The sequence below is a fragment of the Stegodyphus dumicola genome, chromosome 9 (genome assembly GCF_044657685.1).
Source record: "Stegodyphus dumicola isolate Sdum_Otavi_A_Nest chromosome 9, ASM4465768v1".
Lineage (NCBI taxonomy): Eukaryota > Metazoa > Arthropoda > Arachnida > Araneae > Eresidae > Stegodyphus > Stegodyphus dumicola.
The window spans coordinates 52981261-53001412 of record NC_140776.1 but is presented as its reverse complement, the minus strand read 5'-3'; the positions used below and the strand labels follow the sequence as shown (position 1 = coordinate 53001412).

The following is a 20152-nucleotide window of genomic DNA, read 5'->3' as shown; positions in this document are numbered from 1 at the left end:
AAAGAGTTGTGTTTTGGAGGACAAGTGTCTAGCGCTTTCAAGCTTTTTATTATTGATGATATCTCGCTGCATATAAAGAAGAAATGTACATAATTCGAAGCTCATCGGCAACTTGGAAATAAAGCCTGGAAGTTATCTTTGGCCAATCTTTGTCACTATATTCTTTATCTTCTCTATTTATATCTATTTATATCTGTTTCTTTATCTTTTGTCACTATATTGTATGTTCAAGGAGTAACAGGAGCAAATGGCTTAGATTTATATTCCATGTGGTCCGAAGCATGGGGAATACCATTTTGCAAAGAAACTAAATCAAGAGATAGATTCAAAGAAATAAAAGGATTTTTAAGGTTCGATGAAAATACAGCAAGATCTACTCGATTACAGACTGATAAATTTGCTTTTGCATCAGACATGTGGAATATATTTCTTGAAAACTGCAAAACATACTATCGGCCCAGACAAAATATTACATTTGATGAACAATTATTTCCATCTAAAGCTAGGTGTAGATTTACATAATACATGCCTAATAAACCTGACAAATTTGTAATAAAATTTTGGTTATCTGTCGACGTTGATACTAAATACCTCTTTAATGGATTTCCTTATCTAGGAAAAGATGAAACAGCAAATCATCAATTACGTTTGTCTAAAAATGTTGTCAAAATTAATGGAGCCACATCTAAACAAAGGGAGGAATATTACCATGGATAACTATTTTACTAGCATTAAATTAGCAGAAATGCTAAAATCAAAAATACAACTATGGTCGGCACAATGAAAAAGAACAAAAGAGAAATTCCTATATTTTTGAAAATATGTGTAGTAATCTTTATTCATCGACAATAGTGGAACTTGATAATATCACACTTACCATCTACCAAGGCAAAAGAAACAAAGGCGTTTTTCTACTCAGCTCATTACATTCTACTGCAAAAACTGAAGACAGTCTCAAAAAGTTACCAGATTCAATAGCATTTTACAATGCAACAAAGTATGGTGTGGATATTAATGATCAGATGTGCCGAAAATATTCAGTTAAATTGGCTTCTAAACGATGGCCTGTACATATCTTTTTCAATATTTTGGATCACGCAGCTTTGAACGCCTGGATAATTTATAAAAGTGTAACAGGAGAGATTTTCTACTGAAATTAGGAGAGTAATTACAAATGGTACACTGCTCAAATAAAAAATGGGACAGTGCTTATCTCCCATTCTACTGGCCCGATTGACAAAATTCAAACTGCATTTTTCATGTCTCGAAAGCGTGACTTAGGATATATATTAGATTTATATATAACACTATTCTAACATAGGTATTTTGACACAAAATCGGACTTTTTCTGAAATAACATATTTTTTTTTTTCCATATTTCGATTCTACGACTCAAATTATGCCAGAATACCAAGTTTTGTAAAAATCGTACCAGTAGTTTTTAAAATATTAGCTCTCAAAATTTTAGCTCCTCAATGTTAATTGAATTTGGTAAATGTTTATTAATATCCCCTTTTTTTATTAAACTTTTATTATTTTTCCTTTCACATTTCGAAATTTAAGTTCATTCCAAATAAAATTTACCCATTTTTTGTGTTTTATTTTTTTAATTTCTATTTTTAAATAATTTTTATAAATTTTTCGAAAAAAAATTTGAATTATAACCTATAAAATCTTTATCATCTTAAAGTAGGTGTATTTTTAAGTATATCTGCATAAAATTAGACTTTTTTTATTCAAAATTTACCAAGATATACACGAATTTACATATTTTCGCATTTTGAAATTTGGCACCTTTTTTTTAGCGATAATAACGCCAAATGTGGTTTATGGATTTTTGTTACAATGAATTGCCCCAGATATTTTAAACCTTAAATTTCAAGTAAAATTTTACGGAGAATTAATTATATGAAATATTTCCCTCAATGATGCATAATAAATATTTATTAATACTATATGAAAAGCTATTTTTTTTAATCATAGATGATATTATTCAAATTTTTAACTTTTTTTTTTTTTTTTTTTAATTTCTCTCTTTTTTTCTTTTTTTTTAAAAAAATATTTTTAAGAATAAATTTTTATCTTCGGCGTTTTATCGTCTGCTACTTTACTTTAACTTCATTTAAATCGAATTGTATAAAACTGAGAACTTTTGTTTGATGTTTATTTCAATTTCATGAAAATATTTTATGACATTAACTGCATAATTTACTTTGAAACAAACTGTTGCTTATGAAATGGCTGAAAGAGCGGCTGATACTATCATCCATATTTTTAAAGCATAGTATATTTTATAGAAACATAAGATTTAGAATAATCATTTATAAAAGTCAAATTATGACGTAAACATACAACCCTCTAGAGACGGAATTAATGGAAGCTCAATGGTTATGTAAAAATGGTCTGCAGCTACTTAATGGCTGGATAAGTCAGCAGGTTCTGTGGATAAGTAAGAATAATTATATAAATGACACACATTCTGGATTCAATTAACAACAAGGATACGATGTTTATCAAATGAATTTAAGAAGTTTTAAAACATAAAAAATCAACTCATTTTTTATCCGAAAATGTATTTTTGTGCGTAGCGTATTTTCATTATATCCTTAAAATTCTAATTTAGAATGTAATTGTCAAGAAATGAATCCTAATTATCATAATATAAGAAGTAATTATTATGGTTATTAATAAATCATTCTTATAAACTAATTGCAAATATTTCAAAAAACTTTTTGTCTGAATGCAAATATTTTTCTATGCAAATATTTCTAATTTTATATTAATCAAGATTGCACACGAAATTATTTATTTACACTTCAATTCTTACCGTCAGCTCTAGTAGAAGTTACAAATCAATTATATTTAATTAAAGATTGGATTATTTAATTATGGCAAAGCAGATGAGGGCTATCTGCCTAAAGGAAGGGATGCCTTCGTGGAGGACTTTCTAAGGGAAACTGGCTCGTATACACGTTACATATGGGGAAAAACCACAAAAACACCCATGCAGCCAGCCCGTTCGCGGGATTCGAACCTCAGACTGAACTACCAGTGTTCAGCGTCTTTACCGCTGAGCCGCTGGTGGGCTATTTAATTAAGGAATGACCATTTAAGTTTAGAAACAGCTTACCGTAACAGCGTTTCAATTATTGGCCTTGTATCTTTCATGTTACTCCCGATTGGCAAGCTACATGATTTTTAATAAGTATTCGGGTTTTGCTAGTAACTTCACTTGGAAATCGCGCTAAAACTAGGTTAGTTGGTTATTTCAAGATAGAAAGAACATGGGAACTGTTTGAATAAGATTCTTTCATAGACAACCTTTGTAAAAAGAACCTAGAAAACTACGAAAACCAACCATGCAGCCTGGGTTAGACTTCGCAACAAACAATTAGTATTTAGCAATATTCAAATGCTAGGCAACTGGTGAGGCTCCAATTAAATCTCCAATTTAATATTTTATTTGTAAATATTTAAAATATTGTTGTATTCTTAGACACAAAAAGCAGAATTTTAGTTTTGTTAACTCATTAGTAAACTACCAAGCCTAGTCCAAATGAATATTCAATTTCTTTTCCAATAATTGTATTCATTTAATATTCTTGGAAAATGAGCTAAAGAAAGAGCGTTCTAAGAAGATTTAAGAAGTGTTTAAATCCAGTGATATTAGGTTTGTGTTACAAGTTCAGGATCAAAACGATTCTGCAATTGCCCAAGTAGTTGACTTGTAAATGGCTGCGAATTTAAGCAGATGACTTTTAATCTTACGTTTTCAGTCAAAAAATGTATTCCAAATGTTTTGTATTGCATGACAATGCATCTTTTCATTATTCAATAACCAGTCAGAGAACCGCTTGTGTTCCGAAAATAAGTATGTGTACTCAATCGTCCTGCATGTTCTTCAAATTTTTCTTCTTGTGATTTATTCGTCTTTTCCCAAAAATTAAAGTTGCCTCTCAAAGGAAAGTTTTTTGACATTAAACGGACAAAAGGAGCATGACATCTACTTTTAGAGGCATGTCAAAAACAGATCTCTACAAGCCTTCTCTTCCATTACATGTTATGCTGATGCAACTTTTTGTCTGACTGCACAAGTTCTATAATCTATTTTTATTACACTCTGATTACTTTATTAACATACAGTGAATATATACTAAATCTTTTACATCAGCTTAAGTAATTCGGAATTTTTGACAGAATTGTTGTCGGAACTAGGACTTAGAAGATAAGGTCAAATTAAATATTTCAATAACCCAATAAATTCAAGGTTGAAGTTTCAATATTTTATTTTCAGAGGGAGGGGAATTTTTTTTCAGTTTTGGTCCGTTATCTTAAGTATATTTGCTTCGATTCTTTATTTTTCCATAAAAGCGAAAAATTTACGCATGGTATACATAACGCATAGCTTCAAATTAAAATTTAATAATATACAGAATGGTTATAATTAAAGTTCCACATTGAAACGGTCATAAAAAGAGAACTACTGTATAAAATGTTACGAGGGCTGGAACTTTAATAGTGGCAACTATTTATTTACAAGGAATACAAAAGTGATTCATGTCACCATGTTTTACAGTCCTTCAATATAGTCGCCAGCATTGTATACAACCCGTTTCCAACGATGTGGAAGTCGCAGAATACCTGTAGCAGCGCCTGTTTTGTTGATAGTTTGAATGGACCGGTCTACTGCCGCAAGAATCTCAGGAACAGTTTGGACGCGATTGCCATGAACTGGTTCCTTCATCTTAGGAATTAAGTCATAGTCACAAGGGCTTAGATCTGGGGAGTATGGTGGATGGTAAAGCACTTCCCAGCCCCATCACTTGAACAAATTAGTCACAGCTTACGCTGCATGCAGCCGAGCATCGTCATGCAAAATTAGAGGAGCGTTCTGCAGAAAGTGTGGCCGTTTTGTTCGCAAAGCTGGTCGGAGATTGTGCTCCAAAAATGAGCAGTAATACTGCACAGTGACGGTCTGTTGTGGAGAAACGGTATGCGTTAGGATGACATCGTACATCCATCACAGTCATACACGAGAATCACCATAACTTTCACATTACTGGGGTTCTGACAAAATTTCAAACGTCGTGATGATGCCATTCGTTTGATTGGAGTTTCAGTTCTGGCTGGTACGATCGGGGCCAAGTCTCATCCAGCGTAATGATACGGCGTAAAAAAGCATCTCCTTCGCGCACATAGCGCTCCAGGTGGGTTCGGGCAGCATCGTATCGTAGCCATTTCTGCATTTCCGTCAATTGACGTGGAACCCATCGTGAAGCAATTTTTCTCATGGACAGGCATTCCTTCAAAATGTGCAGCACAGTCGTATGCACTAATCCTGTTTGTCCGGCCAGCTGACAAATCATTTGGCGGCGATCACTGTCCATTAGCAACAGCTTGCACGTCTGCATCGCTGACACTCGGACGACCTGGCCCCAGCATGTCTGCCACGTTTTGGCGTCCTTCATTGAATGCTTTCACCCATCTTGCTACGGTTCTGTAAGGCAACGCAGATTTTCCGGAAGCATCTTAAAGCCCTTGATGACACTCTTGTGCTGTACGACCTATGGCACATTCAATTTTTATCCAACATCGTTGTTCTAGTTTTGAAAACATCCTGGCAACACTTACTTTAGACCACGAGCTAATACAAGGATACGTTCTTCGCGTCACTCCACATGCGTGTGACGTAGGGAGGACGAGTCTTTTTGCTGAGAGGTAAGGTAGGTATGTAGTTAACATGTAGTATATGCGATATTCTTTGGTTTTGTTGTGTAGCGTTTTTTCAGCTGTGTTGCCACTATTAAAGTTCCAACCCTCGTATCAAACTTGATAATTGTGTAAAGGAGGTCATGGGAATTTATTTTCTGTGAAAAAATGAAAGTTTAAAACCTCACAACCAGGGGGGAAATGGCGCTGTATGCAATATTGTTAAACAAAATATGGGTGGGAATCTAACTTAACCTTTTGTTACACAGGTTTAATATTTTGTATACCCTTAAGAAACTTTGAAATAAGCAAATTACCATTTAAAGGCGTCAAATTCGATAAAAGTCGAGTGCGTTATCCGTGTAAGTGAGAAATTCATCCGTGAAAACCACAAATTAGCGATTAGAAAATGTGAGATCACAAGTGCATACAATCTGGAAATCGTTTTCTTACAGATCGCTAATTTGTAATTGTTGAAGCCTGAATTCGGCCCTAAAACATGAAGATACTGATTCAAAACGCTTTTAACCGATTTGGGCCAAAGAAATCCCTCATGTTATCTATCGAGTGGCATTGCATTCTCCTACTGCATTCCATTGCATAGCAGTCATTCCACACCATTTGGTGTCGAATGACAGCTAGTTTTATAACTGAACCATATTTCTCTGAAGAGCAGTCGACAGCTGGACCACTGTGATTGCAGCTCACTTAAGAGTCAGTGTTAAAATGTTTCATGATACATGAACTGCAGTAACGTGGCATTTTAGATACTACGATTTTTATGCAGGGTTGGGCCTCACCTCACGTGTACCTCACAGCTACTTAGGCAACATTTCACGAATGAACGTCTTATAGGCCGACATTTCTCCTCTTCCCACCAGACCTCAACCTCTGTGACTTTTGGCTATGAGGCTATCTCAAAAGCACTGTTTATGGTGATAATCTAAACAGTTTGGCAGAAATGAAAAATGTGATACACTGACAAGTCCATAACATTCCTCCCGATATGCTAAGAGCTGCTGTTGAGAATGCAGTAACAGGATTTAACTTGCTTTCGGAACATGCTGGACGCTACATTGAACATGCTTTGTAACACGTTTCGTAAACTATTAAACACATTTTAAACAGATGTTTTCATGTCTTATTTCATTTAACAATATTGTACACAGCGCCATTTTCTTCCTGGTGGTCAGTTTTTTAACTCTTTTTTTTTTTTTTTTCTGTGGAAAATAAATTCCTATAACCTCCTTTACACAATTCCCAAGTTTGATAACATTTGGTGCGGTAGTTTTACTTTTATGACCATTTCAAATAGGAACTTTTATTATAACCACCATGTAAATTAAACTTTAAAAGTTTGATGGTTTGGTCCAAGTCCCAGCTTTAAAAATATATATATATATACAATCTTTTGTATTAATTTTCTTAGAAAGAATGTTTAAGAAGCTAATTTTTCTCTTGTGTTTTAGATTGTTTCAGTCGATATAAGAAACGGGTCACTCGGTGTTACAGAATAAACCCTGCTGGACTGTTTTATTTCTTTGTCATTTAGAAAAAACCTTTTAATTAAAATATTTATTTTTTGGACTTCGCTTTAAACTTTATTTATAGTTAATATGACTAGAAAATGAAAAACTGTCTTCAGCTGAAACGCAATTCATGTAATTGATATTTAAAAAAAATTGACAAGAATGCAAAATTTATGGAAGTCTAGCAATCGAAAAATCTTAATTTTCTTGTGTGAGCACTGAAAATAACTGTAGAGGAAAAGAAGAAAATTAGTGAGAAAAGTAAGCAAAAATTTGCAGGGAAATTTGGCTGTCAGACATACCAAGATATTTCAAAAAGTTGGACGCTTTTGAATATACTTTCAGGATACTTTAAAGAATTTAGGCGTTGAAAGAGAAAACACTTGGACGTGTACACCAGCAAATACCATCAATTGAACTTGTGTTAACAGAAAAGACAAAAACGATATCATTGCAGATTAAAGTGAAGAGCTACTGGTTTTAGACTAATTTGGTTGTATAAATTTAAATTACGTTATAGAACATTATATCGTATCATAAATGGAGAATCCCATGATTTTCTCAGTCGAATTATTTGAAGATTCAAGAGTTTATCCAGTGATGTATGTGGATGTCACCTAAAAATGTTTTTTTTTTTTTTCCCCTCCTGATGAAACAGCGGCTGAGCGGTAAAGTCGCTGAACACTGGTAGTTCGGTCTGAGGTTCGAATCCTGCGAACGGGCTGGCTGCATGTGCATTTTTGTGGTTTTCCCCATGTGTAACATGTATGATAGCCAGTTTCCCTTAGGAAAGTCCTCCACAAAGGCATCCCTCCCCTTAGGCAGATAGCTCTAGTGTGCTTTGTCATAATTAGTAAATAAACCAAAACCTCTTGATGAAACCAGTCTTTCCTTTCATCTCATTCCTTCAAAATGTTTAGCCTCTAAAGACTGATAAAGGCTCTGACTAAATACTGATGAAATTGATTGAATTGGATTATTAAGTTATGGCAAAGCAGGACTATCTGCCTAAAAAGAAGGATGCCTTCATGAAGAACTTTCTAAGGGAAACCAGCTTTCATACACGTTATACATTAGAAAATCCACAAAAAACGCCCATGCAACCAGCCCGTTTACCGGGATTCAAACCCCGGAGTGAACTACTAGTGTTCAGCGACTTTACCGCTCGGCCGTTTGTGGGCCTTTATGAAACGGAAGGAGATAACTTTATTTAAAATGATTGTCAGAAATACCAAGATATTTCAAAAAGTTGGATGCTTTTTAATATACTTGCAGAATGCCTAAAGAAAAAGAGCAAGAATAAAGTAGAATGCCTGAAGAAAAAGAGAAGAAAAAATAAATTTTTGCGTAAAATTTAGTATTTTTATTTTTTTAAATTTAAAACCTTTTAATCTTATGATATTTGATTCTTGCGATTTCAAAAATAAAATATTTGACTAAAATATGAATGACATTTTAAGAAACCAAATGTAGGATAAAATTGTGTAAAGCAATGGGCACAATGATAAAACTGTTTAAAGCAGTGTATGCAAGTCATCCTAAGTTAAAATGTCGGTTATACATCTCTCTTATTTATATATATCTTTTCTGAACGGGACATTGAAAGGCATGTTAACTGTGCTTTACTGTATTTTCTCTTTTACTATATGCAGTTTTCAAACGCATCATAGTCTGGGTTACAAAGTAGTCTTCCGAAAGAAACGCAATTCAAATAAATAAAATTAAATTCTGGAAAATTTATATTAATAAATATATTTAAAATGCTCAGTTCGAAGGAATAAATAGAAAATTTTAAAACAATTATCTGAAGAGACAATGCAACACAAACAATTAAAATAAAAGTATAAAAATTTAAAAATTATCTAAAATAATAACTGACAAAATATATATATAAAGAAAACTATTTGAAAAAAATAAACGCTGGACCTTTATTTACGCAGTTTGAATAGGTAAATAGAAATTTTTAAAACAGTTATTCGAAAAAAAACCATGCAACTTAAACAATTAAAATGAAATTTGAAAAAGAAAAAATTACTTAAAATAATAAGTTATAATTAAAAATATAATATAAAGAATATTATTTGGAAAAAAGGAACGATTGTAACTTTTTCCCCTCTCGCGGGAAAGGAAACTAGGTTGCCATATATTAAGAAGTTCGTCAAGTGAACTATTCTTGGCGAAAACTGAAAAAATAGTGCAAATATAAATGTAGTGCCGATCGCTTGGAGCTGTGATGAAAACCAGATGCTGTGACATCATTCTCTCTACGAGCTCCGAAGGCGCCAAGCAAAAATTAGGGGAATTACCGTTTTGAGATGATAGACGATTGACGTGGGAGCAGAGACGCTGCTTCTGTTCAAAAAGAACTTTGACGAATCATTACTTGTTTAATTCTCTTAAATGTTAAATTTATGTAACAATCGTTTGTGTAATTAAAATGTCTTTTGTTAATTAATTTGTTCATCGTTTAAAATCCCCACATAAATTTGTGAATTTCTCTGTAAATTTCACTTCAAATTTTACAAAATTTCATATTTAGGCGCAATTTTAGTTGTAGAATCGAAATATGTAAAAAAAATCGGTATGTTATTTCAGAAAAAGTCAGATTTTGTGTCAAAATACCCATGTTAGAATAGTGCTATATATAAATCTAATATACATCCTAAGTCGCGCTTTTGAGACATGAAGAATGAAATTTGAATTTTGTCAATCGGCCCAGTAGAACGGGAGATATAGAACTGTCTCATTTTTTTTTAGCAGTGTACATATGGTTTCAAAGCTCCCAAAGATCCTTCCTGAATCTTCAGAAAAAAAAACACATGAAAAGGAAATGGATATAAAGAGAAAAAGTGTCAAGTACAGAGATGCAATGGAAACAAATCTCAAGAATATTGTGCATCTTGATCCAAAGTTGTGTGCCGAAAATGCACTGGAAAAATTGTTTAAAATTATTTTTGTATCAACTGCATTAATTCTTATAATGTATGTATAATCTCTAATATTTTAAACATTAAATATAATTGAAACAAAATGCTTTACATATTCCATTCAGCTACACATACAATGATATAACTGAAACATCAAAGAACATTTCTCATTTCTAGATTTAAAGAGTGAATCATCCTCCGAGTAAGCACATAAAAATATTATTATATAAATTGTGTTTTATTTTAGTTAACATTAGTTTTAATTTGTGAAATCATTTATTTGAAATCAATTCTTACATCAAATTTAGTTAGTTATTTGAGTAATTGTAGTACGATCCAATTGATCGCCATGTATTCGATACATTTACAGTATTTTAAAAAGTCAATAAATTACCATGCGATATTAAATATAAATTATGAAATACATATAAAGTACATATTTGTGCCAATGTATGGCATTTAAAATTGTTTTATCATTGCTATTTCAGTACTCTCATTGAAGGGGGGAAAATGACCCCTTACCACCATTCTAGTGTTAAGGAGGTGCTTGGCAGCACAATTTAACAACCCCCTGAGACTGCCACAGACAGTAAGATATCTAGCACCGGCCCTTGATAAGCCTTTTAAGTATATGTGGGAATTTATTAATTCAGGACTCAGATAAACATTAAGCATGTGCAAGAGATAGGCACAAGTATAATAAATACAATCAGGCTTAATCGTCTCAGTGCACGATAGAAGCAAGACAAAATTTAGCGAAACAACTTGCCTTTTGTCACCAATTTCATGCTACATAGCCAATAATGTATAGCAGATGCTATTAAGCTAGGCTAAAATTATGCTTTTCCGGTTCCAAGGAATTTCTATCAATATAGCAGATTGCGCTATTCCTTAACTTTTTGATTTGATCCAGCTTAATCATTTTTTGCAGGCTGTTTTTATTACAGTAATTTTATGAAAATTAAGGTTTCAACTTTCGAGTATGTTGAAAAAAAGTTTCTAATTCTGGAGCTGCAACATGATCTACAAAGTGAAAGCATAGTTTGATGCCCATTAAACAAAAAGTGGAATTCCTGCAAAAATGGATAAAGGTTTACCCGTCTCAAAATTATGAGACGAGTATGGCATTGGAAAGTCAACTGTATATGACATTAAAAAACAGAAAATGGAACTGTTTGAATTTTTTGTGGATTCTGATACCCCACTAACAATGAATAACAGAAAAATTATTCATTATGCTAAAAGTGAAAATTATGGCATAGTGATGACTGAATGGGTCAGACAGCATCGCAGCGAGAACTTGCCATTGACGAGTCAAATACTAATGGCTCACGCTAAAATATTTCACTAAGAAATGAACTTAAAAACTGAGTGCACATCTTCGACGAGTTGATTAAAAAATTTAAAAATCGGCATGGTAAAAGGCAATTAAGAATTTCAGGTGAAAAAGCTTCAGCTGATACTGAAGCTGCTAAACTATTTACAGATGAATTCCTTAACAGTTAAAAGTTACCTCCAGAACAAATTTACACCGCTGATGAAATTGGTCTTTTCTGGGAATGAGGCTCGGTTAGAATTTGGTTGGTTTATCGAGACCTATGTGATGTACATATTGGCCTCAGTTGGTTTACCTGATGACACAAAAATAGTCCTGATTGTAGACAATAGTTCGGCTCATACTTCACTTAAAATTTTAGTGAAAGATAATGCATCTGTACTATGCTTTCCTCCAAACTGTGCCTCCATCATTCAGCCCATAGATATTGGAATGAATAAGATCGTGGGAGAATGTATCTCCAGATACTTTAAGAACTGCTTGGCATAATTTATAGCCAATAGCATATTTCATGGTGAGGATAATGAAGATGATAGCCATGAATGTGAAAGTTTTCAGATATCGCAAACCAAAGATTAAATTTTCCAATATATGAATTTTTTAAAGAAATGTGGAGAAGCAGAAATAAATGAAGATAATATAAGAGAAGTTTTTCATTGAGATGACAATGTCCCAATTATCAATAAATTAGCAGACAGTAAAATCAGTAGTATGGTTTTAAATCCAGAAAATACTGCTACCGATAGTGAAGAAAGTAACAGAGAAGTTACTGAAAATGAATAAATTTCGATTGACAAATACTGCTACCAATAGTGAAGAAAGTGACAGAGAAGTTACTGAAAACGAATAAATTTCGACTGACAAGTTACTCCAAATTCTTGACACGGCAATTAGGACTTTGTAAGTGTTCTTTGTTAACAATAGAACTTTGTAAGTGAATGAGAAATTAAGTCTGTCTACAGAATTAAAGAGAAAATATTAGCACAAGAAAAGCAATTTAAACAATTTACATTGAAAAAAATTTTTAATGAGATCATAAATGCTTCATTATTTCATAAATCACAATTTCATATTTTTAATTTTATAATTTCTACATACCATCTTACAAGTTTTAAACTGATGACCTAATATCTGGAAAAATCCCAATCTGGAATCGGTGAAATCCCAACGAGTCCAGATCTTGGACTTTGTACTGTATATTCTTTAAAATATTGCTGTTAAATGCACACCTTGCTTTCTGCTAGCATGCGTCATTTGCCACTCTGATTTGTCCATTGTGTAAAGACAGCAATATAAAACTGAGGGATGTTTATCACACCCAAAATGATGTATGATTGAGAAATCTCAAAACTTTCCAACAATAAACCATGCCTTGTCTACAAACACATCTGCAAGTTTTTTCTTCTGCATTATACATCTATGACAATCTGATTAGTACAAAAAATCACCATTCTACGTATGCAGTAAAGAATCTCAAGTTAAGTATAGAAGTACAATATTTCTGTTTTATGTACATTGGATAGGTTTTTTTCGCATACAATTTTTGATTTTGTCATACAACTTTTCTATTGTATATATAATGGATAGGTTTTTTTCGTGCACATATTTTATTCGTGCATATATTTGATTTAGATGATTTGACATTGTTTTACATGCAATATCAGGAATTATGAAGTTCATATGTTCTTTACGGCTGTAGCTAGTTTTTAACCTCTCCTTTTCTTATGAATCTATTTACATGTTTTATATACATATAGTGGAATGTAGCACACACATATACAGCATTAGTTTTGAAAGTCCTTTCAGCAGCATCTACTATTTGTAAATTTATATACATATATTATTTTAATACATTAAATTATATATAAAAAAAAAGCTTAACAAAAACTTTAAAAATTAAAACTTATTCACCAAGGTTTACTTACTGGCTGTAAAATTCTATTGAATTTGCCCATACGCTCCACAATCCAAGCTTCTTGCTGAGGTACAAACATAATGATAGTATTGAAAGGAGTTGAATGAGCATGTCTCACAACTTCAAAATGCTTTGGATTCTACATACAAATATAAATTTTAATTCAAGCATTAAAATATGCAAGAGTTTTAACATAATATATAATCTATACACTAAAACAATTTTATCTAAATATGAAATTGATTTATGCATGTATGATAAAAAATGCAAATTAAAATTATAATTTAAAATGCCTCTTAATTACTCCTTTTTAATTTGGGTGCTTTATCTCTAGTAATAACTTTCTCTAAACTGCATCAATGTAGGATTTATTCTGCGTGGAAAGAGCTCCTCTGGATTTATTTTTCTAAATTCAGAGTACCGTAAAGCAGGGTTCAAAAACATCAAGTGTCATTCATCTGCGAATCTCCCTGTGCTTTGCTTTTCTTCGTCAGCTATGAAATGTCGTGCTTCAAATCCGAGTTTTGTGAAAACTGATTATTGGTGCTTTAAAAATGGAGACAAGAGCTAAAGCCGCAATGTCAACAAATTCGCAGGAATCAATAGCCACTATCGACGCAACCAAATGCCAATTTGCTATTTTTGATGAATCCAAAAGTGATATTCCTGTGGATAATTACACTGCTATTTGAACAAAAATGCAACGCAAAAAATATTCCAAGAACTGTGAACTTTTACTGTTATTTATTGAAAAAATTAAGACTTTTTTACAGTAGGTTTACAGAAAAATAAACTTGCAGACTCAAAATTTCAGTATCATTTTTAATTTCCATTTCTTCTTAAAAATGACGTCTACAAGATTTTGTTATTTTAAAACATTTAGATCAAAATTTTATAATTATTTTTTTTAATTGTATTTCATTTGTTTCGCTACTATTTTAATGCTTTCTTCTAAAAAGGCTTTTCTGTCGCCAAGCCTTTTTCTCTTTAAAGGGGAATATGTAAAATAAAAAAAAAGCAAAGCAAAATTACAATTTAAAATGAGTCTTAATTGCTCATTTTTAATTTGGGTGCCTTATTTCTAGTAATAACTTTCTCTAAACTGCGTAATATCTGAACACGTATTCCGCATTATGTCATCTTGAAACTTCTGCATTGCCTATAAATTTCAGCCAATCAGATTAACGAAAAATGTTACTATAAATATTGTTGCAATCCTAGCAGGAAGATGTAAAATATAAAAAATTGGACGGCTTTGCTCTATGCAAACAAGCAACCTTTAATTAACTTTCTGCAATTTCAGGATAATCCCCTTAGACCAGTACTTTTGAGAACATTCCAACCTATTACGTAACCACTTCTATAAGTAGAGAACTCTCTCCATTTTGCGTCAAAGAGAGAGACCACTTTCTCCCTTTGCTGCTAAGATCTGTGCTTCTGCTCTTCTGCCTGTCTTTGTTAGAATGCTATGATGCATTGAAATTAATTTATTTAATAAAGAGTGATGATATGCCTTTCAATTGAATAAAGATGTGGAATCAAAACAATTAACTTCTGTGTCATTCTTGGATTGCAAAGCTTCACTCATGTGCCCGACTGCCAAAATATTACATATATATATTTGACAAGAAGCCTACAATGTCATTAATTTTTAATCCTTGATTAGCTTAAATTTTCTGAAAATATTCTATGTATATATATCAGTGTAAATGAGATACGTTCTGATGACCTCAGAGATCATGTGATTTATGCATAGTTAATATAAGCAATGTGGATCACCTCAAAGATCACCTGACTTGTGCATAGCTCATGTAAATCAATAAGATCATTCTTCTGTTCTCTTGGGAAATGCATCTCATTATTCAATCTTATTCCTTGCTTTCAGAATCAAATACACAATACTTTTTCTTTTTATTAACAAAGCATTTTTGTCAAACTTTTTTTATTAATAGAAAGCAATTACTTTTATTTTTTAAATCTTATTGCATTGTGACATAATTTAAACAAATGTTTCTGTAAGGGTACATATTACATTTTAATAAAAGATATTCCAGTAATATAATTATCATTACTTTTCATGTCTATTATTGAATACAAAAATTTTAAAATAATAAATGAAACATTATGTAACAAATTGAAAGAGGTGGAATATAGAATTAGAAACATGCATAAACCTCATACAGTAGTCAATTATGGTACATAATACATGGATGAAAATTTTTTATTAAATACTGTCTCTTGCTAAAAAAAAATTGGGTTTTATTTTATTAAAATATTTTTTGTAGGACATCAGATGCAAGCATTAGTTTTTAAATATTTAAAAATACTCTATTAAAGAAATTAACCCTAATTTCAATTTTAAATACCTATAAATATGTATATCTGTCATCCTTTTGAACTCTGAATAGAGTTTGGTAAAGAAAATGAAGGGACAATGAAACAATTACTTCTAGCAATAATAATTTATTTCCATATTACTATTACAATCGTAGGAAACATACATTTTTAAAAAATTTCAATAAATTAAATTTAGAAATTTTACACCTTTTTTGTGATTTTTACAATTCTTAGACTGCAAGATTTGAACTGAATTTTCTGAGTTTTCTGAAAGAACTGAAATTTTCAATGAAAAAATGTCCAGCAATTTCCAAGGCAGAGAAGGAAAAACATCCTACACAAATGAAGTAATGCAAATCAGTTAATCAGTTAACAAAATAATACCATTAAAATAGGCATTCCAATGAGATGTAGACATCTGCTTCATTGGAAAAGAATTCCATCTATGAACTAATGGGATTGAAGTAATTTCAAACACCTTTTCCCAAATGATATATGAAACCTACAGAGGACATTCATACACTTTTAGAATGATTTCAATAAGAATTAGAAAAAAAAAAAAAAGAAAAAAAAAAGCAACTGTTTGGGAATAAAAATTTCTGGCAAGTTTATTAATTTCAAATTACAAATATTATCTGCTACTTTTAAATTTATTCTTTTTTTTTTTTTTTTTTTTTTTTTTTCCTTTTTTTCAAAATATTGCATGTAAGTAAGCTCTGAATGAAGGATGAGTTTTTGCACTTTTCAAAGAGAAATATTCCTATTCCGTAATTGAAAAACATTGTGAAATGCACGGCATTAAAATTTCTAAGAGCAAAATAAGCAATATTAGTAATTGGAAAATGAAAACCAACATTCATTACTTATAAATGGAAAGAAGACCCCAAACGAAAACATAGAAACGGTACATACTATTTCTAATGTTTTCGAAGTTAAATCATTAGTAACATGAAATCTACCAATGCAGAATCAATTGTTAAGTCATTCCTTACTATAGGCTTTATAATGAAGGCACCAAAGATCCAATCTACTTAGATGTAAAAGATATGTGCAGAGTACGATCTCATACTCATTCAATATTTATATTATTAGATATTTAAAAAATACACGCAACTTTTCAATTCTCTCTCAGAATTTAACCAAAACAGATTTATAAGAAAGATTTCTCAACTGCTTTTAGTCTTTCAGAAATGACTTCCAATTTCAATTTCTTTCCTCTACAGCTGCTTGTCAGTATTCTTTCACATGCAGCTAAACAATATCCAATATTCAGATTAAAAAGTAAGATCAGAAAATGGATAAAAGAAAAAAGCATCCACAATGATGATAATCATAATAAAACTACTTAATTTTGTAAAGGAGAGGGAATTAAAATGGAAAAATTTGATGAGCCTGGAATTTCATATATTGTACTTGAATGAAATTTTTGATATCTTGTCAAATGAGAAATTTTACTGAACACCAACATTAAAAAAAAGTAACATTTTATCAATTGTAGAGATTAAAAAATTAGAAATGTGCTTGCTAATGAACACAGCAAGTTATTAGACAAATATCAATTTTTAATTCCGATTCTGAAACTCAATAACAATTATTATAACAAATAAAATTTCCTGAAAAATGCATTGTTTATCAAAATTAAAAACTTACTAAACTCTGATATGTTTACAGAATTTTTTCAGACTACTGTATTATTCAGATTCAAAACATATAAAATGACAACATGAATGAATTATGCAGCAGGATGGCATAATAAAATACAGATTCAGTATTAGTCACAATGTAGTCAAAGGACTGATTACTTGTTGACAGATAAGTTGCCTTGAAAAATTACCTATATGAAACAAATTTACATTTGCATTACATATGAAAAAAGGGCCTAAAAACCCACTGGGAATAAAACCTATGATGAAATACTAGAACATAAATATTCTGCATAATAATTAAAAACATAATGCATGTACATAATGTATAATGTCATTAGATTAATTTATTATTCCAACATACATAGGTCAGTCAGAAAGTTAGCTGCATCTCTTAAGTTTTCTGTCAATTGTTATTTTTGACGAAACTGTCTGGCAACACTTCAGACATTTAGCTGTATCATGTGACGTAGCGACTTTCACAAAGATATTTTAGTTTGTCTGATAATCAGTCATAAACATGTCTCGACAGCTACAAGTGGACAAGTGGCGTCTAAATTGAAAATGCGTACAGTGATTTGTTTTTTGTGGACGAAAAGTTGTAACTGGTATTTATTGGCAGTTGCATCAAGTTTATTGTGAAAATGCAGTCATGTCAAGCTATCGCAAAGTGGTGCAACATGTTTGAGAACAGACGTACAGATATTGACGAGACTGACATGAGGGAAGACCATCAACTGCCACAAATTCTGAAATTGCTGCTCATGTGAATGAATGCATTCTTGCAAACAGATACATAATAGATGAAATCTCTAATGAACTGGATATTTCTCATGGATGAGTGCATAAAACTGTCAATCAGCTTCAATTTCATAAAGTATGTGCTCAATCGGTGCCTCATTTACTGACGGAGGAACATACGAAAAAGCGTTTTAAAAGAGTGTTGAAATTTCTACAACATTACCAAAAGGAAGGAAATGAGTTTTGGGACAACATTGTGACTGGAGATAAGTCTTCGATTCCCCACTTCTCACATGAAATGAGATGCAGCTCCCTCGAATGGAAACATTCCACTTCCCTGACTCCAGAAAAAACTATCAAACTGCTCCATCTACAGAAAAGGTCATGCCAACACTGTTTTTCGACAGAGAAGGTTTGGTGCACACAGAGTTCATGAAAAAGGCTCCCACAATTAATACACCTTCTTATTGTGAAACACTAAAAGGATTGTGACAATCACTTAAAAATCGACGGTCAGGTAAACTGTCAAAAGGCAGTGTGCTCCTGCATGGCAATGCAAGACCGCATGCAGCAAAACAAATGTGCGACCTTCTGAAAAAGTTCAAATGGGAAGTGTGGGATCACCATCCTTATAGTCCAGACCTTGCACTATGCGACTTCCATGGTTTTGGTCCCATGAAAGCAGAACTTTCAAAGCAACGATACCACCCAGATGACGAGATGAAAGCTAAAACCCAAGAATGGTTATTGGGGCACTGGACGGGATTTCGTTGCAGAAGGCATAAAAAAACTTGTACCATGCCTCAACAAATGCTTAAATAATGAGGGTAATTATGTTGAAAAGAAGATTTTGAATGGAACTTCAAGATGCAAATAAAGTTATAAAATTTCTACCCTGTTTTGATTTCTTAAGCAGTACGACTAACTTTTTGACTGACCCTCTATTTCATAAATTTAAATTTCCAAAAGATTACTTACAAAATGTAACAGTTTCTTTGCTTGGTTATGTGATAGTGATCTGGATTCAGGCTGCTTCTTATTTGACATCACAGAAAAATTACAAACTAATCCTTTCTGCAACACCTGTGTAGCAATTTCATCATAGAAAAATATGTGCTAAAAAAATCAAAATTTGATTAAATAAAACTAGCATTTGTTTAATAAGATACAAATTTTATTTAAAAGATTACCATCAAATCTTGCTTCTTCACATAACAGTTATAGAAAAAGTAGTACAAGTCAGAAATCAAGTCAGAAATCTGAACATTTAATATTCTCAGAATGATCTAATAGCCAGTCCACTGGCCCAAAAAATAAATGAAATAAATTTTAATAATTCCCCACCTTGCCTATTCTTTGCTAAGTCTAGAAATGGAGAATATGAGGAATTAAAGGAAGAAGGTATGATATAAATTAGCAATTTTTTATTAGGAATGTTTTATGTAATTTTTACTCTTCCATTATGGACATTTCTTGCATTTTTTATTTCATTAAATCATGGCTGTATTATGTAATTTTCAGTGTGCCACCATTCTCATAAAATGGCTACTGTTTTCCATGCATTAAATTGGTGAAAAAGTAGTTGTCAACAATTTGGCAACTTTGTGGGAGTGCTGGGCAGATAACACAAATGTACCCTTTTTCCTTTATTATTTCACTTTCAGTTCAAACTTTCTTACCTAATTATAATAATTTGAATACAACCTATAATGCTATAAATCAAGAATTACGCTGACTGATTCTAAATAAAATACAAGAAACAAAAGCTTTTGGCAAAGGCATGTTAACAAAATGTTATTAAAAATCTTAACTCTAGAGTACTGATTTTAATACTCATCAACAAGGAACCCCAGTAATACTAAATAATCTTGATAGAAAATCCAGACATCATGTGCTTTGTCCTTATGTGCTTTGCCTTATGGCAACCAATAAATTCAAATATAAGTTTATACAATAAGAATCAAAGCTTATATAATAAGTTTTTTAATAACCATGTAACATCAGTACTTCCTTAT

General features: G+C 31.8%; 1 protein-coding gene across 2 annotated transcripts in view; it reads right to left on the bottom strand.

The window, feature by feature from the left end:
* The window catches only part of Stoml2 (stomatin like 2), a 140582-nt gene that overhangs the window by 96434 nt on the left and 23996 nt on the right, over nt 1-20152 (bottom strand). For both annotated transcript variants that reach the window (XM_035368843.2, XM_085823434.1), the window contains exons 2-3: nt 19116-19253; nt 13427-13555 (exon numbers count right to left, since the gene is read on the bottom strand). In XM_035368843.2, coding sequence (XP_035224734.1) covers nt 13427-13555; nt 19116-19253 — 267 coding nt within the window. The remainder of the gene's footprint in view (nt 1-13426; nt 13556-19115; nt 19254-20152) is intronic.